General features: G+C 42.4%; 1 protein-coding gene across 1 annotated transcript in view; it reads right to left on the bottom strand.

The window, feature by feature from the left end:
• The window catches only part of LOC124778265 (delta and Notch-like epidermal growth factor-related receptor), a 561289-nt gene that overhangs the window by 111549 nt on the left and 427412 nt on the right, over positions 1-22328 (bottom strand). The window contains exon 7 of the mRNA XM_047253631.1: positions 17998-18222. Coding sequence (XP_047109587.1) covers positions 17998-18222 — 225 coding nt within the window. The remainder of the gene's footprint in view (positions 1-17997; positions 18223-22328) is intronic.

Genomic DNA, 22328 nt, shown 5'->3' with positions numbered 1-22328 from the left:
TGTGGTTCCCAAACCCTAATCGCGATAGACTCTTTCAGACAGTCCCAAAAGCCAAGGTCTACAGCTACATCTACATAGATACTCTGCAAAATATATTTAAGTGTCTGGCAGAGGGTTCATTGAACCACCTTCACAATAATTATCTATTATTCCTGTCTCGTACATAGCGCAGAAATAACGAACACCTATATCTTTGGGTGCGAGCTCTGATTTCCCTTATTTTATTATGGTGGCCGTTTCTCCATACGTAGGAAGGCGTCAATAAAATATTTTCGCATTCGGAGGAGGAATTTAGAGATTGAAATTCCATGAGAAGATTTCGCAGTAGCGAAAATCACCTTTGCTTTAATGATGTCCAGCCCAAATCCTGTATCATTTCAGTGACACTCCCTCACCTATTTCGCGATAATACAAAACGCGCTGCCCTTCTTTGACCTTTTTCGATGTACTCCGTCAATGCTATTAGGTAAAAATCCCACACCGCGCAACAGTACTCCAAAAGAGGACGACAAGCGTAATGTAGGCAGTCTCTTTACTAGATCTGTTACATTTTCTAAGTGCCCTGCCAATAAAACGCAGTCTTTGGTTAGCCTTACCCACACGTTTTCTACCTGTTCCTTCCAATTTAAGTTGTTCGTAATTCTAATTCCTAGGTATTTAGTCGAATTTTCAGCCCTTAGATTTGATTGATTTATCATGTAACCGTAGTTTAACGGATTTTTTTAGCACTCATGTGGATGACGTCACACTTTTCGTTATTCAGGGTCAATTGCCAATTTTCGCAACAGACAGATATCTTTTCTAAATCGTTTTGCAATTTTTTTTGATCTTCTGATGACTTCACTGGTCGATAAACGACAGCGTCACCTGCAAACCACCTAAGACGGCTGCTCAGATTGTCTTCTAAATCGTTTATACAGATGAGAAACAGCATATAGCCTACAAAACCACCTTGGAGATCGCCAGAAATCACTTCTGTTTTACTCGATGACTTTTCGTCAATTACTACGAACTGAGACCTCTGCGACAGTCATATAACTGAGACGATATTTCATAACCACGCCATTTCACGACAAGCCGCTTGTGTGGTACAATGTCAAATGCCTTTTGGATATCTAGAAACACGAAATCAGTTTCAAATCCCTTGCCAGTAGCGCTCTGCACTTCGTATGAGTAAAGAGCTAGCTTTGTTTCACAAGAACGATGTTTTCTAAACGGTGTTGACTGTATGTTAATAGACCATTCGCTTCGAGGTAGTCCATTATGTTCGGACACAATATATGTTCCAAAATCCTGCTGCGTATCGACGTTAACGATATGGCCCTGTAATTCAGCGGATTACTCCTACTACCTTGGTATGACCTTTGCAACTTTCTAGTATTTGGGTACGGATCTTTCGTCGAGCGAACGGTTGTATATGATTTTTAAGTATGGTGCTATTGTATCAGCATATTCTGAAAGAACCTAGCTGGGATGCAGTCTGGACCGGAAGACTTTCTTTTGTTAAGTGATTGAAGTTGTTTCACTACTCCGAGGATATCTACTTCTACGTCACTCGTCTTATTTAGCGATCGAATTTCGGAAGGTTGTGTTTAGTGACTCTGTTTTGGCAGCACTGTCGTCTATAGTATTTCCATTGCTATCGCGCAGAGAAGGCCTCAATTGTGTCTTGCCGATAGCACACTTTACATACACGTAAGACCAGAATCTCTTTGGATTCTCTGCGAGGTTTCGAGACAAAGTTTCGTTGTAGAAACTATTGCAAGCATCTCGCATTGAAGTCCGCGCTAAATTTCGATCTTCTGTAAAAGGTCGCCAGTCTTGGAATGTTTGCGTCCGTTTAAATTTGGAATATTTTTCGTTGTTTCTGCAGCAGTGTTCTGACCCGTTTTATGTACAAAGAAGGATCAGCTACGTTATTTGTTAATTTATTTGCTGCCGATACTATTTCTTTCAATTCAAGCCACATCTGGTCAACAGTTATATTGTTAATTTGGAAGAAGTGGAGATTGTCTCTCAGGAAGGCGTCAAGTGAATTTTTATCTGCTCTTTTGAATAGGTATTTTTCCGTTTGTTTTTCGAGGAATTGGGTGTTAAAATATTGAATCTCGCTACGACAACCGTGTGCTCACTAATCCCTGTATCGGTTTTGATTCTCATTATTAGCTCTGGATTATTTGTTGCTAAGAGGTCAAGTATGTTTTCACAACCGTTTACTATTCGTGTGGGCTCATGAACTAACTGCTCGAAATAATTTTCAGAGAATGCGTTTAGCACAATTTCGGATGATGTTTTATGCGTATCTCTGGCACTAAACATGTATTTTTGGCAACATATCGAGGGTAAATTAAAGTCATCACCAACTATAATTCTATGAGTCGGGTACGTGTCCGAAATCAAACTTAAGTTTTGTTTGAAACCTTCAGCAATTGTCTCATCTGAATTGGGATCTCGGTAACAGGATCCAATTTTTATTTTATTCCGGTTGCCAAGAATAGCCTCTGCCCATACTAAATCACTGGAACTATCTACTTCAATTTCTCTACCAGATAAACAGCAACGAATACGCCATCGCCAACTGTGTTTAGCCTATCGTTTCGGAACACCGTTAGGTTCTTTCAGCTGAGCTTATCTCCGGCTTTAGCCAGCTTTCTGTGCCTATAACGATTTGAGCATCAGTGCTTTCTATCGGTACTTGGAGCTCTGGTACTTTCCCAACACAGCTACGACAATTTACAACTGTTATATCAATGGTTCCTGTATCTACGTTCTTTCTGTGTTCGGCGTGCACCCTTTGTGACAGAAGCACCTTCTGTGTTTTCCTATAAAACCTCCATTCTACGCCACAGAGCCGCTGCTTCCCGTGTAGCCGGGCCCTGTGTGTAGTGGACTCATGACATATTGAGTGAAACCCGAAACCCAACCAGCCTAATGCGCAAATCGAGGAATCTGCAGCCTACATCGCCGAAGAACCGTCTGACTCCTTGATTCAGGCCCTCCACTGTGTCAGACTCTTGGTATGATCGTAATCAATGATCATTCACCTGTAATCTATCTCGTTATGACTTACGCTGAGAGACACTGTAATATCACATTTCTATGATATTGACATTGACGATGATTAATGATGCTGCTACTGGTGGTGATGATGATGATGATGACGATCATGATGATGATGATGATGAAACTGATGACGATGAGAATGACGTTGACGACGTCAACGAGAATAAGAATGGTGTTGATAACTCATATTGAAGCTGTAGACTGATACCTTTTGCACTGAAATACAAGGTGTTTGTTCTAACTTGAGACAGCTATATACACGGAAAATGACGCATCGATCGAAAAAATTGTTCTAGGTGAAAAGTTAATATTAATAAAGGAGACATCTGTCTGCGGTATATAACTGGCCACCTTCTAATCACCCCTCCTGCGTGGGCCGGGTCAGCTGCTCAAAAAAAAAAAAAAAAAAAAAAAATGGTTCAAATGGCTCTGAGCACTATGGGACTTAACATATGTGGTCATCAGTCCGCTAGAACTTAGAACTACTTAAACCTAACTAACCTAAGGACATCACACACATCCATGCCCGAGGCAGGATTCGAACCTGCGACCGTAGCAGTCGCGCGGTTCCAGACTGAGCGCCTAGAACCGCTAGACCACCGCGACCGGCGGGTCAGCTGCGTATTTTCAAATAGGAACCTTCTATTTTTATTGGGCAACGTCCTTGCCGCAGTGGATACACCGGTTCCCGTCAGATCACCGAAGTTAAGCGCTTTCGGGCGTGGCCGGTACTTGGCTGGGTGACCATCCGGTCCGTCATGCAGTGCTACCATTTTTCTGGGTGCACTCAGCCTCGTGATGCCAATTGAGGAGCAACTCGACCGAACAGTAGCGTCTCCGGTCAAAGGAAACCATCATAACGACCGGGAGAGCGGTGTGCTGACCACACGCTCCTCCTATCCCCATCCTCAGCTGAGGATGACATGGCGGTTGGATGGTGCCGATGGGCCACTTTTGACCTGATGACGGAGTGCTTATTTGGATTTCACGCTAAAAAATATGCACAGTTTACTCAAATCATTTTTCCAATTCGTGGCAGATGGCGCTGTAATCGACAAATATCAATTGTTCCTGATTTCGCGGTCAAGATGTACAATCTACGGTTGATATTTATGTTCGAAATTTTCTGTGCTGTTTCAGATTTGAGTGGACAGTAAAATGTGTTTAGCCCTTTGAATGTATGGTTAGAAACTACGTTTAGTGTGATCCATGAACAACGACGTGGATGTAACAGTTTTGTGACCCCATCGGCATGCTTGATGTCGATGATTCCTCTTGCCTCTCGCCACAGGAGTGCTTGGTGTCAGTGGGTATCCACGGCTGGGCAGCTCGTGAGTCACGGTAATTTGATGGAAACACACACCGAAATCAGTTACCGTGATGGCGGGGCTCGAGGGCGGCCAGCGAAATTAAGCACTCTTATGGTTTGTGGACTCACGACAGTCAAAATATAGGCAACAGAAAACTACGGTACCATACAAGCAGTTCATTTGTCAGAAATGTCGATATCTAGCTGTGTTATTCGTGCTGTACAACTACATTTGTAACACCCAACGTGTGAACATCAGTATAAACCGGTAGATCAAATGGTTCAAATGGCTCTGAGCACTATGCGACTTAACTTCTGAGGTCATCAGTCGCCTAGAACTTAGAACTAATTAAACCTAACTAACCTAAGGACATCACACACATCCATGCCCGAGGCAGGATTCGAACCTGCGACCGTAGCGGTCGCTCGGTTCCAGACTGTAGCGCCCAGAACCGCACGGCCACTCCGGAAACCGGTAGATCACACAGCTTTACATGTACATCGTAAATTTAATGTAGGATCAAATGCGTCCGATCTTGAATGCAAAAATGGGAACTCTTGATAGCGCCGTCTACCACGAATTGCAAACAATGTTTTGAGTAAACCGTATTTATTTCTTGGCGAAGAACCCGAATATGCAAGTAACATGGGAGGCTCTTATTTGAAAATAAAAAGATGACTCCAACAACACAGGGGGGGGGGGGGAGTGCGGTTAGGAGGTGGCCAGTTATAGCACACACAGATGCCCCCTTTATAATATTAACTTCACCTTGAACATTATTTTTGTGTCATGCGTCCTTTTCGAGATATTTAGCTGTCTCAAGTTAAAACAAACACTCTGGATATTCAATCAGCTACACTGGTAACATGTACTACGAACATCAAAACTAGTTTCCTCTTCGTTCGTTCGGTGGCAGCTTTTAACTTTCAGTCCTGTGTTTCATGCTCGTACTGATGGAAGGACAAGCTAAAACGGCGCCGGCAGCCTACAAAAGCTGATAGCAAATTCGTGGAGCGACGAGTAATAACTCCCGACGTGACGGCGAGAAATAATTCATCCCGTAGCGAGGAAATAAAAACAGCAGGGCCCAGCAGTCGCGAGCCACCGCCAGCTTCGACGTACGGCGAAATGGATGTAGCAGACGCGCGCTCTCTCTGTCTCTCGGCGATGGGTCAACGCTGATAAAAAGCCGATACGCAAGCCGCCGTGCATCATCCGGCAAATTGCAGTACATTAGTCTCAGCGAAATATCGCCCGCCCGACCCTGTGCGCAAGTTGCCACCACGTGGAGGGAGGCTTTAATGCCGAGAGTGCGACGGTGCCGTGGTAGAATGGTGGGGGGTGGGGGGGGGGGGGAAATGGGAGAGGGGAGTAGAGGACGACGCAGTAGACTGGTACGAGCAAAACAGCAACACCTGGAGTGGTTATTTTTACAGTACGAAGTTTCGAATGAGAGACCGTATTTCAAAAAATGCTGCCCTTTCCAGCAGAGCAGGTTCCGTGTTAAAATAGCATCTCAGGACTAGACACGAAAGCCATTCGTGCATTTATCTTCGAAGAAAGCAACTCTCTCTATTTTCACTGCCCGCTGCTGTCGGGAATGCTATTTTAGTTGTCGGTGCACTGGCAACGCGGTTCGATGCAGAGTCAGAGCCGACAGGAATATTTTTTGTTTGAAATGGAATCTATGTGGCTCAAGGTGCTCTAGCCTGTGATGACCACCCAGTGCCACTTTAGTACTTCAGTACTAAACAGCAAATTGCATTGGCAGACGTTACAAGAGAGGCGTTGTGCATAACGGAGAGATTAACTATTGAAATTTTCAGAGAGCACTCCCCGAGAAGAAACGTACAACATATTACTTCCCCCCCTCCCCCCCTCCCGCCAAATACAGAGGCTTACCGACAATCATTCTTCCCGCACGCTGTTTGCTAGTGGAACAAGGGTGGAGGGCTCAGTTAGTGGTACGAACAGTACCCTCCGCCACACACAATTAGGTGACTTGTGGAGTATGTTGTAGATGCAGATGTAATAAAGCGTGCTGTGGGACTTTGCACAGTAGCGACAGACAGCACTCTGTGAATGTGAGCAAAATAGCATGGGAACTGCACACACAGCCAAAGCACAGACAAGCATCTTCTAGGGAGACACAGTCTTTTCGTTGTTATTGCTGTTGTCGTTGCGTATGTAGGGCGCTCGAAGTCGATGTTATTAGCGTCATCAGATTGAAAGTAGTGCAAATGAACGTACTAGCCCCTTGAAACACCTTTCGCAAGAGTATTTCCCAATTTCTCATCACATTTATAACAGAAACACGATAGTATCACAATTATACCGCTCTTTGCAACAGGAGGATTTTCGATTGGTCACAGTGCCTCAAAGTACCAAGGTAGACATACCGTTCACCAATACAATGTAGTCCATAACCACTTCCTGCCTCTTTAACTGTAGTGGCGAGCCGCAATCTAAGTACGTTCCTTGACACAATACATTTATTAACCCAAACTGGACTGATAATCAAAGTCTGTATTGTGGGTTTATAAGCTTGCTGGCCACACCTCATTAGAATGAATCTTCCGTTGCCAGTAACGGAACCCTTACTAAGTTGAAGACTTAAAAATTATCCCATTCCATTGTGTCATGATTGCTACGGCAACAAGTTTCGAATTATACAAACAATCTTAGTTTTGAAACTGTTTAATATCAATGATGCCCCTGTTTGGGCTTTATCAGATTCAATAAAAGTAGCTGGATACGTAACCCCTCCGTGATAAAGCCATATAAAATGGAAAAATGGAAATGAGCGTACGGCATTGTGGGCCCGGAGTCCCCCATTCGGGGAAGTTCGGCCGCCGAGGGCAAGTACTCGTATGTATTGCATTCGACGCCACAATGGGCGACTTGCTCTTCGGACATTGGGATGGAATGATGATGAGAACAACACAACATCCAGTCCCTGAACGGAGAAAATCTCCTGCCGCAGCCGGGAATCGAACCCAGGCCCCTTGGCGTGGCATTCCGCCGCGCTGACCACTGAGCTAATGAGGGCGGACATAAAACGTAAAATGGACTCATATGTTTTTATGACAGACGAATTATATATCCAGTTACCGTTTCGTCTATTTTCTATTTTACATGGCTTTACGATGCATGTGTCACACATCCAACTACTTTTACACAATCTAATGCTAGTGAAATGCGTCACTGGCATTAAACAGTTTCGCAATCAAGACTGTTTTTATTCTTAAATAGAAGACTTGTCCACAGAAACACCAACAGTGTAATGCTGGATTTGTTACAAGCAGGTTCAATCAGCACGCTAGTATTAAGTGAAGTGTTTTCTAGGGAGGCACTGTGTGGTTGTTGTTGTTGTTGTTGTTGTTGTTGTTGTGTAGGACGCAAAACGTAGGGATTATCAGCGTCCCAACAAACAGCTTAAACTGGGATATGAAGTCGCGCAGGAGGCCTAGGGCCAAAATGTAAATTGAGACCACTTTTTATACCACTGCTGTAATGGGTTTCTTGAAATCAACAGATCACTTTGAACCATTTTATATGGTCGCTTGTGTTTTGATCACAGCTGAGACGTCACCATCGACATTCTCCCAAAGAGAGAGAGAGAGATGTGGGAGATAATCGCTGATTAAAGACTCGAACGAGGAGAGAGGTCAGTATTGGCAGACGAGGAGGTCGAGAGGAGAGTGTTGACACCTGTGTGGCTGCCAGTAGTGGGTCTGTGGTATGTCGATAAAGAAGACGGGCAGTGGTTGCTGACTACGTTAGACAGACATACTGATTGTCAATACTGGAACCTTTGAGGAAACGTGCCTCTTCCAACAAAGACTTACGATTTCAAGTCCCTCCTAAGGGAGCGATCACGTTGCGAAATGCGGTGTAATTGAGTTACGAAAGTGCTTCTGTTAGAAGCGTGACGGGATATTAAGAAAGCCATTAACCGAGATACTAAGGTGTCTCAAGGAACTAATGTGTTCATCTTGTAAGGTAGGTATGTCGTTTTGATTTTTGTAAGGTATCGATGTGATCGTCAAGAGAGAGAGAGCGAGTTATCTTACTGTTAAACAATCTTTCGTTTTGTCCTGGCACAATCTTTGCCTTTGAGCAGTCTGATACATTCTTAGTTGAATTGTGGTAGGGTTGGTTTGTGTTGTTTGTGGGAGGAGACAAAACAGCGAGGTCATCGGTCTCATCGGATTAGGGAAAGATGGGGAAGGAAGTCGGCCGTGCCCTTTTAAAGGAACCGTGCCGGCATTTGCCTGGAGCGATTTAGGAAAATCACGGAAAACCTAAATGGTTCAAATGGCTCTGAGCACTATGGGACTTAACTTCTGAGGTCATCAGTCACCTAGAACTTAGAACTACTTAAACCTAACTAACCAAAGGACGTCACACATATCCATCAGCTTCCTTTAATTTACGTCAATGGTCACAGACTGTTTGATAACAAATTACCGGTTTCGATCTTTAATGACCATCATCAGATCTGTTTCATAAAAACAAACAGATCTGACGATGGCCATTAAAGACCGAAACCGGTAATCTGTTATCAAGCAGTCTGTGACCATTGACGTAAATTAAAGGAAACTGATTACATATGCGGGTCACTGTTTTTTCGTAACGATGTTGTAGCTTGTGACACACATCCACGCCCGAGGCAGGATTCGAACTTGCGACCGTTGCGGTCACGTGTTCACAGACTGTAGCACCTAGAACCACTCGGCCACCCCAGCTGGCGAAAATCTAAATCAGGATGGCCAGAGGCGGGAGTGTACCGTCGTCCTCCCGAATGCGAGTCCTGTGTGCTAACCACTGCACCACCTCGCTTGGTTAATTGTGGTAGATGTATACCCTTTTTAAACCATTGTTCACTTTGTTATTCATAGTATTCTTCAGACCTATGTTGTGTATGAAGATTATGCAGAATTTTACTCTGTCATTTGAATACATGCTTCGTTCTAAAACCGTTGTCTTGGAATATTATTTCATAGGAATAGTTACTCTTCCCATCTCACTGTTTAAAGAAGCTTTTTCATTACCATTACCACATTGCACCATACACTATGCAACAGTCTGAATATTTTTGGAAATTTTATTTAAAAACAGAAATCTAGCTCAGCCGTTACCTGCTTACTGTTTGCTGTTATGGTTTCGAGAAATCTGCAACAATTTAGTCAAGACGTGAGGTAAGTGGAAATTGTGATTAGGGCCCGATAATTGTTTTACTTTAGTTGTGGATTTAGTATAAAGACAAGGTGCATTCAGACCAGTTACAGTTCAGCTCAAATTATGTTCTGTTTCGTCAAAAGTTAGCATACGAGTTCAAGTTAAATAACAGTTTGTGGGTATGCAATTTTGGTAATACATAGACTTTTATAGAGTGGGAGGTAAATTTGGGCTAAATTTCATACAGCAACCCATAGTTGGGAACTTATACTCTATACGACTGACAATCTAATAATACTTTGTGGTAATACGAGCTGACTTGTATGTTGTGATGTATTCTTAGATGTACCTTGTTCATGCTGCAGTAAGACAGAGGTTGCATGAGTCATTTTCAGAACTCACAGCTGAAAGGTGTAGGTAACTGTGGGTAATTACTTGATCGTCTCGATCAGAACATAATAAAAATTATAAGACATCTAAAAGAAGAACGTAAAAAGCTAAGAACGTAGTTGTAAACTGATTCATTGTCAAACAGCAAATAGCGATTCTTTTTAATGGAAGCTGTCTTATTTGACTAATTTACCTCATATTGTGATGTGTAAGTTCAATTTTTTTGTAATTTTAAAACATTAAATTTTTTTGTAGTTTCAAAAGTTTGGACACTGTGAACACACAGCGTGGTAACGGACTTTATGAGTACATGTTAATGCCTTTAACTAATAGTGGAAAGTTCCACATTAGTATCTGCTGAAAAGTTTGAAGGCCTTGAGCTTAATTTACATTTTGGTGGCAAAGAAGTAGGACACTACATGATAACTTCCAACTGATATTGAAATGTTTCCTAAAAGTACGTCTATGAAATATTAACTTAATGTATAAATATCAGTTAACTTGGTGCAGCAAGGTGTGACTATGCAGCTGATGATGCCTTTGTATGTTACTCTATTGAGTGTCAATAATGTGCTACAGTTTCTATTGACTTTCAGAACGCAACTGGTTCATTCCAGACTCCACAAATTCATATCTGTAACCTGTTCCCATTTGTTGTTAAAAAAAAGTCGTCCATCATCAGACCATTATACGAAATGCCTTAATTGGTCGTAGAGTGTAACATAACACATTCTCAACATCGGGCGTACAACTAGTACTACTAATGCTCTTCAAATACCGCAATAAATGAACATGGTTCAAACACATAAAATGCAGATTCGCTAAAAGCTAGATAAGATCACATTTGTTTTCTGAAACTCTTTCTCACATTAGCAAACACAGATACTCTGAACCGCAAAAGGTTGAAAATTGAGTCTGGAGCTCGTGTGCTATTCGGTGACGCGTTAAGCGTATTTCAACACTCCTAACTGGTCGGAATGAGGTACACCACGGCCTTGTAACCTATTTTATTGATCTCAACTTGTATTACATCACGCACAGGCACTTTTTTCCCATGGAAGCGGTATGGAACTTTCCGGGAGCGACATTTTGCCGGCCGCTGTGGCCGAGCGGTTCTACGCGCTTCAGTCCGGAATCACGCTGGTGCTATGGTCGCAGGTTCGAATCCTGCCTCGGGCATGACTGTGTTTGATGTCCTTAGTTTAGTTAGATTTAAGTAGTTCTAAGTCTAGGGGACTGATGACCTCAGATGTTAAGTCCCATAGTGCTTAGAGCCATTTGAACCATTTTTGAGCGACATCTCGGCTCTTCAACGATAGGACATTGTATTACATTCAATGGGGTACAAGCGTCCTTGGCTGCAGTTTCGGTATATTACCACTAATTCGCACGTGTTCTGGTACTGACCATAATGATCCTTCCTTACCCTGTGTTTTTCAGTTGTAGGGGGACCTCCCAGATGATCTACACTGATTTATCTGTTGGATACGGCACTGTATGGGATATAATACGAAATAAAGCAGTGGGTGGAAATTCCCATGCAGCGCCTGTGAGAAATACGAGTATACAACTTTCAGTGGTAGAAAGAAGTTCCTCCCGCCTAAGTTCTGTTACTTGGCGCTGGAAACGGTGAATGGAAATGTCTAAATTATTTTCGGAAGGATGTTTCACCGAAAGATCTGAATGTTAAAGCAACTTCAGAAAGCCGGTAACCCTGACCACGGTAGGACGTGAGTCGTGCGCCCTGTAGTGCGAAACTGAGGTTTCCAAAGTGTTTCATGACAGAAGTCGGGAGTATGTGATCCAAGCGATCAATATAAAGTTCCCTTCTGCTACGGAAAGCTGAAAGAGTTGGCAGGTGTCTTCCCTGTGCACAACAGTACAGGTCTCAGCGGTCTGTCGGTCTTTAAGAGCAAAGATGCAACTTAGTGAGCGAGCGCTTTTAGGTGCGCACAGGACTCATGTCTGACGATTGACACATCAGGTAGCTGGAAGTGGTGTTTGACAGTAACGAAGCGCACTTAGCGTGGTGTCACACAATATAATAAATTCCAACTGTTCCAGTGGAAATGTAAAATGTGATGTTTCTGTATGTCGTCCTCCTATTTGAGTTTAGACAGATCAGGCCTGCTGGTCTAGCGGTAAACCGTGTGCGTAGAATCCGAGAGATCGCGGAATCGAGTGCAGATTCCACGCTAAACATTGGGTACCCTTTATTCAGTTGTATAACTGGGGTAAGTTACGGACATGCAAGTAACCGAAGTGGAGTCCAATAGATAGACTTGCTCCAGATAACTGAGCAACGCTAAATTAAATTATACTCTGGACTACTGTAGAAAAGGCTCAATAGAAACAAGGAGGTGAACAGCGACAAAACTTCCAAAAACTTTCTTTGGTATCAGGTCGGATGGAAACTGGGAATGTCATTCAAACATATATTTGTATATTTTTGTAGTGAACCAATGTAAAATAGACATTATGAATTTGAAAGTTGGCGACGCTGTCAGTTAATGTTTCCATCACTGTATGAGAAACTGCGGATAGGATTCTTAATTTATTTACTTCAAACGTCTTCTGTAAGTACCAATCAATATTGTGTTGCTTCAATTTAAGCACTTGGAAGGGAAGTCTGCAATTCCGTTTCGTTAAACAAACGTTTATTTTCAAAGCATGTTAATTTGCGTTCTGTTTCGGCTATGTTTTTGGAATGTAAAATATGAATAGAAACCGTAATCGTTAGTGCCTCCTCAGAAGAAGAGAAAGATTTTGACGTAAATGAAGAACCATCTGGCATTGTTCTCAACCCAGGAGAATACGCTGTGATTAAAATATATGGAAAAAGTAAGCAGTCATTTGGATTGCATAAATGTGAAATTTTTTATTTAGAAGGCAGAGATTAAGTTTCCGTATTTTTTTAATTTTATGGAAAAGACTGGATCAATTTAGCCAATATTATGAATTAGGTTCTTCTGCTATTTGTTGGCCGAATACTTCTTCATTCTTTCAGATCGTGCCCTTCTCTCCTCATCTGAAATCACCCCTCCAATTCTCTGTTTGTCAATTTTTATTGGTAGTGTGATATGTCTGTCCTGAAGTATCTTGATCGAGTCTGTCTTGTCTTTCAATTCTGTAATTTCATCATTTCCTCCTTGATCTCTGCGAGACATCTAATCCCGCTCTTACTATTCTATAACTTCTCAATTATTCTCCGCTAATTCTATTTTCTGTTGTCCTCATCAAATGTCCTAGGAAAGACATCCGTTTGTTTTTCATTTTACTTGTCACTGGTTCTATTTCTTAATAAACCTTTTCATTTGAAGCTAACTCCGTATTTTTGGTATTTGTTAATTTTACATGTTTTTACTGCCCTTCTTTCTATTTTGAGTAATCTGTCTGTTGCTACAGTATTGGTAGTTTTAAATGTAATTTCCCTAGGTTATGTTATTTGCACCTGTGTGATTGTTTTGGAGTGTTTCAGTTTTGTGGCTATTGAGAGGCTCTTTTTGTTATATGTTTTCTTGGTAACATGATGTCTTTTAATCAATTTTATTTGCCGTCTGCCGTGACGGTTTCTCATTCAGGTTGTGTGTTATCATTTCTCCCAAATATTTAAAGTTGTCAGCAATTTTTACGTCGTATTCTCCATTTCTAATTTTGTTAGCCAGTGGCGGTTCCGTTAGCATTATTTCTGTTTTTTCAAAAGATATTCTAAGGCCAATACTCTGGGCTATTTCCTGTAATAATTGTTTTTGTTGTTTGGTTCCTTGAATGTTGTTGGCCAGAGGAGGTCATCAGCAAATCCTAAACAGTTCTGCTTTATGTCATATTTTAGTTTTCCTACCTTAATCGATTAAAACACGTTGATTTTAGCAGATCACGAGTCATTTTTTAGTCAAGGAGATGATGTCTGAAACTCCGTTACTTATGTGGGGTACCTACGATTTTTAGATTCGAAGACAAGATCATTTTTAAAGACATGTTAGTGATTTAGTATATTAACAAGCAAACCAAATTCATCAGTTTAACGCTAAAATAACGCCAATAGACATATAACACTGTTTATTTGGAAAACAGGCTAAAATGTCACAACTGATGCAATATTCTTAGTTCTATACTGAATAAAATTCTTTGTAATGCCGATAAAGTTTGTTTTCCTTCTTGTCATAGAACCATAACGGATTTTGACATGTCCCTATTCACCCGAAGGATCAGTATGTAGAGACAATCATCATCATAATAATTTAAGATTGATTATGCCTTTCAGCGTTCAGTCTGGAGGATAGCCCCCCTTATAAAATTCCTCCATGATCCCCTACTCAGTACTAACATTGGTGCCTCTTCTGATATTAAACCTATTACTTCAAAATCATTCTTAACCGAATCCAGGTACCTTCTCCTTGGTGTGCCCTGACTCCTCCTACCCTCTGCTGCTGAACCCATGAGTCTCTTGAGTAACCTTGCTTCTCCCATGCTTGTAACATGACCCCACCATCTAAGCCTGTTCGCCTTGACTGCTACATCTATAGAGTTCATTCTCAGATTTTCTTTGATTTCCTCATTGTGGACACCCTCCTGCCATTGTCCCCATCTACTAGTACCTGCAATCATCCTAGCTACTTTCATATCCGTAACCTCAACCTTGTTGATAAGGTAACCTGAATCCACCCAGCTTTCGCTCCCATACAACAAAGTTGGTCGAAAGATTGAACGGTGCACAGATAACTTAGTCTTGGTACTGAATTCCTTCTTGCAGAAGAGAGTAGATCGTAGCTGGGCGCTCACTGCATTAGCTTTGCTACACCTCGCTTCCAGTTCTTTCACTATGTTGCCATCCTGTGAGAATATGCATCCTAAGTACTTGAAACTGTCCACCTGTTCGAACTTTGTTCGTCCTATTTGGCACTCAATCCGTTTATATTTCTTTCCCACTGACATTACTTTCGTTTTGGAGATGCTAATCTTCATACCATAGTCCTTACATTTCTGATCTAGCTCTGAAATATTACTTTGCAAACTTTCAATCGAAGCTGCCATCACAACTAAGTCATCCGCATATGCAAGACTGCTTATTTTGTGTTCACATATCTTAATCTCACCCAGCCAGTCTATTGTTTTCAACATATGATCCATAAATAATATGAACAACAGTGGAGACAGGTTGTAGCCTTGTCTTACCCCTGAAACTACTCTGAACCATGAACTCAATTTACCGTCAACTCTAACTGCTGCCTGACTATCTATGTAAAGACCTTTAATTGCTTGCAAAAGTTTGCCTCCTATTCCATAATCTCGTAGAACAGACAATAACTTCCTCCTAGGAACCCGGTCATATGCCTTTTCTAGATCTATAAAGCATATATACAATTCCCTATTCCACTCATAACACTTCTCCATTATTTGCCGTAAGCTAAAGATCTGGTCCTGACAACCTCTAAGAGGCCTAAACCCACACTGAATTTCATCCAATTGGTCCTCAACTAATACTCGCACTTTCCTTTCAACAATACCTGAGAAGATTTTACCCACAACGCTGATTAAAGAGATACCTCTGTAGTTGTTGCAATCTTTTCTGTTTCCATGTTTAAAGATTGGTGTGATTACTGCTTTTGTCCAGTCTGATGGAACCTGCCCCGACTCCCAGGCCAATTCAGTTATCTTGTGTAGCCATTTAAGACCTGACATTCCACTGTATTTGATGAGTTCCGACTTAATTTCATCCACCTCAGCTGATTTATTGCACTGCAATCTATTGACCATTTTCTCCACTTCCTCAAATGTGATCCTATTTCCATCAGCATTCCTATCCCATTCTACCTCGAAATCTGAAACATTACTGATCGCATTTTCACCTATATTGAGCAACTCTTCAAAATATTCCCTCCATCTGCCCAAGGCATCCACGGGATTCACCAGCAGTTTTCCTGGCCTGTCCAAAATACTTGTCATTTCCTTCTTACCTCTCTTTCGAAGACTGCTAATTACACTCCAGAATGGTTTTCCAGCAGCTTGACCCATAGTCTCCAACCTCTTTCCAAAGTCTTCCCAAGATTTCTTCTTGGATGCTGCAATTATCTGTTTGGCTTTGTTTCTCTCTTCAACATAACTTTCTCTGTCTACCTGAGTTCTAGTATGTAGCCGTTTTTGATACGCCTTCTTTTTCCTTTTACAGGCCGCCTTGACTCTGTCATTCCACCAAGCTGTTTGCTTCATCCTACTGTTCCAAGACATTCTTTAGCCACTTCTAGTACTGTGTCCCTGTACCGTGTCCATTCCTTTTCCAATGACTATAATTGACTACATTCAACCAAATGGTACCTTTCTGAGATCGCTGTTATGTACTTGTGCCTGATTTCCTTATCCTGAAGTTTCTCCACTCTTATCCTCCTACATATGGACCTGACCTCCTGCACTTTCGGCCTCACAATCCCAATTTCACTGTAGATTAAATAATGATCAGTGTCATCAAAGAATCCCCTGAATACACGTGTGTCCCTCAGAGCCTTCCTGAATTCCTGATCTGTTGTTATGTAGTCAATGACAGATCTGGTTCCCTTGCCTTCCCAAGTATCCCGGTGAATGTTCTTATGTTTAAAAAAGGAGTTTGTGATTACTAAGCCCATACTGGCACAGAAATCCAAGAGTTGTTTCCCGTTCCTGTTGGCCTCCATATCCTCTCCAAATTTACCCATAACCTTTTCATACCCTTCTGTTCGATTTCCAATCCTGGCGTTAAAATCACCCATGAGCAGAACGCTGTCCTTGTCCTTTACTGTAAGAACTACATCACTGAGTGCCTCATAAAAACTATCCATCTTATCTTGATCTGTCCCTTCACAATGCGAATATACTGACACAATCCTAATTTTCTTGCTAGACACTGTCAAATTTATCCACATCAGTCGTTCGTTTACATACCTTATTGCAACTACGCTGGGTTCCATTTCTTTCCTGATGTAAAGCCCTACATCCCATTGCGCTATTCCTGCTTTGACTCCTGACAGGTAGACCTTGTACTCTCCCACTTCCTCTTCTTTCTCACCCCTTACCCGAATGTCACTAACAGCTAAAACGTCCAGCCCCATCTTACTTGCAGCCTCTGCCAGCTCTACCTTCTTCCCAGAAGAAGCTCCCCTAAAAAGATTGTTACTGATGTTTCCATTCATCCCTCAAACAGTACTTGAGTTTCTAGATGCTATTGATTAGCTGTATAAGAGAAGTGACAATTTTAACCCTTTAGAGTATTTTTGTTCTGCAGCTGCAACTACAAAAACGCGTGATTTTTTTCTCGCCAGATGCGTTTCGCTTTATTGAGGTAAATCATCATCAGTGGTGGTGATTTTTGCTTGATTTCTCACTTACGTCGGAAAATGCCGTTTGCTAGCACATCGTTGATGTTTTTCTGCTTAACACACTGATAGTTATTGTCTAATTCTTAGTTGTTCCTCAGCACCGTGCATTTTCTACATTTTTCGCAGCACATAAGAAATGCGTATTGCTGCAGAGCACAACTATCAGAGTCTAAAGCATAAAAACATCGACGATGTGCTAGCAGAGGGCATTTCCCGATTTAAGAAAGAAATCAAGCGAAAATCACTACCACTGATGATGCTTTACCTCAATAAAGTAAAAAGTAAAAAGCTTCTGGTGAAAAAACCACGCATTTTTGTAGTTGCAACGACAGTACAAAAAATACGTCAAGAATTGTAAAGCAATTACAGACATATGGCCACACAAGCGAAAAATTATGTTTTAACCCTGTCTCGCGAGTCCTTATTTACACTTAATACTATAGCAATGCGTAGAAGTAAGCTGGATGCGGCAATAAACGTTTGCACTCAAATCAGCACAGCAGCATGTAGCGTAAATTGTCTCACGTGAATTGCTACTGAGGGTGTGTATTGTGGCTAGGCTGTGGTTGCAACTTCGCTACCCGAAGCGGTAGCTCCGTGGACAGACGTGAAAGATCGTTTCAAGTGACAGAGGCAATAAATAGAGAGAAACACCCGGGTTGTGTCAGTGAGGGTATGCAGCAGGTGTCGGAGAGCGCGCCCACCTGGCCGGCAGAAGCAGCGGTACCCGTCCTCCTGCTCCACGCAGATGCCGTGCTTGCAGGGCGACGACTCGCACTGGTTGAGCGGCTGCTGGCACACCTCTCCGGCGAAGCCCGTGGGGCACACGCACCGGAAGTGCGTCGCGTTGCGCACGCAGGTGGCGCCGTTCTGGCACGGCGCAGAGCCGCACGGGTCCGCCTCTGACTCGCACGTCTTGCCGGTGAAGCCTGCGCAAACCACGGGGAGCGAGTGGTCAGTCCACAGGTACAGATACAAGTGTGACGCAGACACAAGTAGCTGTCACAGTACCCGAGACCTCAGGTCCTATACATCATGTAATGGCACAGGTACATTCTCCATCACGTACTGGAGTACTGATACATACCGTAAATTTACAACACGATACAATGAAGTCTATATTGTAACCTTACATTCGGTATAGTTTAAGCGACATTAATACATTGAAGCGCCAAAGAAGCTGGTATAAGCACTGCGTATTCAACTACAGAGATATGTAAACAGGCAGAATACGACGCTGAGGCGGAAGCACCTGGATATGACAAGTGTCTGGCGCAGTTGTTACATCGGTTACTGCTGCTACAATGGCAGGTTTTCAAGATTTAAGTGAGTTTGAACGTGGTTTCATAGTCGGCGCACGAGCGATGGGACACAGCATCTCCGAGGTAGCGATGAAGTGGGGATTATCCTGTACGTCCATTCCACGAGTGTTCAGTGAATATCAGGAATCCGGTAAAACATCATATCTCCGACATGGCTGCGGCCGGAAAAAGATCCTGCAAAAATGGGACCAACGACGACTGAAGAGGGGTACAACCCCTCCACAAATTGCTGCACATTTCAATGCTGGGCCGTCAATAAATGTCAGCGTGCGAACCATTCAACGAAACATCATCGATAATGGCTTTCGGAGCCGAGGGCCCACTCGTGTACTCTTGATGACTGCACGACACAAAGCTTTACGCCTCGCCTGGGTCCGTCGACACCGACATTAGACTGGTGATGTCTGGAAACATGTTGCCTGGTCCGACGAGTCTCGTTTAAAATTGTATCGAGCGGATGGACGTGTATGGATGTGGACACAACCTCACGAATCCATGGAACCTGCATGTCAGCAGGAGACTGATCAAGCTGGTGAAGGTTCTGTAATGTTCTGTAATGGTGTGAGGCGTGTGATATGTGGAGTGATATGGACCCCTGATACGTCTACATGCGACTCTGACACGTTACACGTACGTAAGCATCCTGTCTCATCGCCTGTATCCATTCATGTCCATTGTACGTTGCGGAGGACTTGGGCAATTCTAGCAGGACAATGCCACGCCCCACACGTCCAGAAATGCTACAGAGCGGCTCCAGGAGTACGTTCTGAGTTTAAGAACTTGCGCTGGCCACCAACCCCCCCCCCCCCCCCCCACTCCTCCCAAGACATGAACATTATAGAGCTTATCTGGAATGTTTTGCAACGTTCTGTTCGGAAGAGATATCCACTCCGTCGCATCTTACGGGTTTATGGACAGCCCTGCAGGATTCATGGTGTCAGCTCTGTCCAGCGGTACTTCAGACAGTCGAGCCCAGGCCACGTCGTGCTCTGACACTTCTGCGTGCTCGCGGGGGCCCTGCACGATATCAGGCAGATGTATCAGTTTCTTTGGCTCTTCAGTGTAATATGTTTTTGTACCCCTATATCCAAGATATGAATTCAGAAAGAATTAACATTAACGATGTTGATTTCACCATTTTTCAAAAAAAAATATATTTTTTTCGTACTATCGCATTTATTTAAAAATTATAATTTTAAACATGATCTTTTCTCAACAACCTTATACAAGTTTCAACAAAGGTTTATTCAGCCAACCTTTTGCAACTAACTCTTTGGTACATTGACCTAGGTTTCGACACCTACTAAGGACGTCTCCAACAGAATCAGTTTTTGTGAAACCATAAAATTACATTGTGAAAATGCAATGGTCGGAATTTAGAGCAGCTATGTTCAAGTCAAAAATAAAATAAAAAGTGTTACAGCCTTTGCTATGTGTCCCTCGCTAGGAACAACATCAGACTAAGGTTCAGATGTTGTTCTGATGCGCGTCGTTGCTAGGCACACCTAACAAAGGCTGGAACGTGTTTTATTTTATGTTTGGCTTGATCATAGTTGCTCCAAATTCTGAGCACTGCCTTCTAGCAATTTAATTTTACGGTTTCTCATAATTTCATTCTGATGAAGACACCCTTAGTAGGTCTTGAAACCTAGGTCAGTGTACAAAAGAGTTATTTGCAATCGGCTGGTTACTTAAAAATATTCTTATTCAATATTAATTTCATTTGAAGCCACTGACATCAAAATTGTTCATTATAAACTTTCAAAACAACACGAAAAAAGATAATCGAGTAGTAATTCATTTGTCATGTAAAAGATTTTGTTTCAGACATACATATAATCTCTCTTCTTTTTGACGAATTGAAAGTCATATGATGGCGAATATCAGATGTAGTTGGCGCATGCTGCCCTGTGGAATAGTGGCAATTTTCTGATTTTACACTTCCAAGTTAATTCAAATTATTCTGTATGATGAAAACAGTGAGTATAATCATATGTACTGGTGGATTGTTTTACTTACATAAACCATTTCTAAGTATAATTTTTTATTTGTATAACTATCGTGACTGACTATAATGAAAAATTTGTAAATATGAAGAAACTATGAAAACATGGAAACTAATATATGTGAAATGAAGGCAATAAATCGACAGATGACTGCTTTGTAGTCACACAGTGTTCTTCGCTGAAAATCAAATCTGGATCACACGACCTAAATATAAATTATTCTTTCAACGAGCCATGATCTCGAGGAGACACAGGAAATAAATGATTAATAAAATTGTAATTTTTTAATTAGGTCATGCTGCTTTTAGTTACTTCTTACATTTTATTTTGCAATCATCTGCAAAACATAATACAACGTACTGAGAACCATGTAATATGAGTTAACAGTATGTATAACCAGTTTATATATAAGATTTTTTTGACAGCTCGTTGACGTTGCACAGAGATTACAACGTAATACACCCGCACGTCAAAGCTCAATCAATAAGTGATGCCTGTCAGTTATCGATCATGACATTCCATTTCATGTAGTGCAATTCTAAGTGTATTATGTATATCTCGACAGTCTCTCACATCTAAAAGCCTGCGCTTACAATACGAGTAAATGTCTAAAACAACACAGAAATTTTATTTCTGGTGTCTATTTGTTCATTGAGTATACTCTGGCGTGACAAAAGTCATGGAATACCTCCCAATGTGGTGTCATATCTCGTTTTGCCCGATGTAGTGCTGCAACTGGAAGTGGCATGGACTCAACAAGTAGTTGGGAGTTTCCTGCAGAAGTATTGAGCCATGCTGCCTCTATAGCCGTCCATGATTGCGAAAGTGTTGCCAGTGCAGGATTTTGGGCTCTGACCGACCTTTCTATTATGTCCCATAAATGTTTGATGAGATCAATGTCAGGCGATCTGGTTGGCCAGATCATTCGCTCGAATTGTCCAGAATGTTCTTGAAACCAATTGCGGACGACTGTGGCCCGATAACACGGTCATTGTCATCCATAAAAATTACATCCTTGCTTGGCTGCAAATGGTCTCCAACCAGAACTATTTTCAGTCAATGATCGGTTCCGTTGGAAGAGAGGATCGAGTCCACCGCGTGTGAGCACTGCCCACTCCATTCTTGAGCCACCATCAGCTTCCACAGTGCCTTGTTGACCACTTGGGTCCATGGCTTTGTGGAGTCTGCACCACATACGAATCCTACCATCAGCATTTAGCAACTGGAATCGGGACTAATTTGACCGGGCCACGGGGTTCCATTCGTCTAGGGTCCAAGCGATATGATCACGAGCCCAGGAGAGCCACTGGAGGCGATGACGTGTGGTTAGCAAAGGCACTTTCGGTTTTCTGCTGCCATACCCCACAACGCGACATTTCCCCGCACTGTACTAACGCAATCGTTCGTCGTACGTCCCACACTGATATTCGCTATTATTTCACGCAGTTTTACTTCTCTGGTAGCAATGACAACCCTACGAAAATGCCGCTGCTCTCAGTCTGTAATTGAAGGCCACTGCGTTGTCCGAGATGAGGGGTAGTGCCTGACATCTGGCATTATCGGCACGCACGTGACACCGTGGATCTCGAAATACTCAATTCCCAAGCGATTTCCGAAATGAACGTTCCATGCGTCTAGCTCCAACTACCTCTCCGTCTTCAAAGTCTGTTAAATTCTTGTCGTGCGAAATGTTTTCGCAGGAATCAC

The sequence above is a fragment of the Schistocerca piceifrons genome, chromosome 1 (genome assembly GCF_021461385.2).
Source record: "Schistocerca piceifrons isolate TAMUIC-IGC-003096 chromosome 1, iqSchPice1.1, whole genome shotgun sequence".
NCBI classification, from domain to species: Eukaryota; Metazoa; Arthropoda; class Insecta; order Orthoptera; family Acrididae; genus Schistocerca; species Schistocerca piceifrons.
This window is presented reverse-complemented; position numbering and strand designations above follow the sequence as displayed.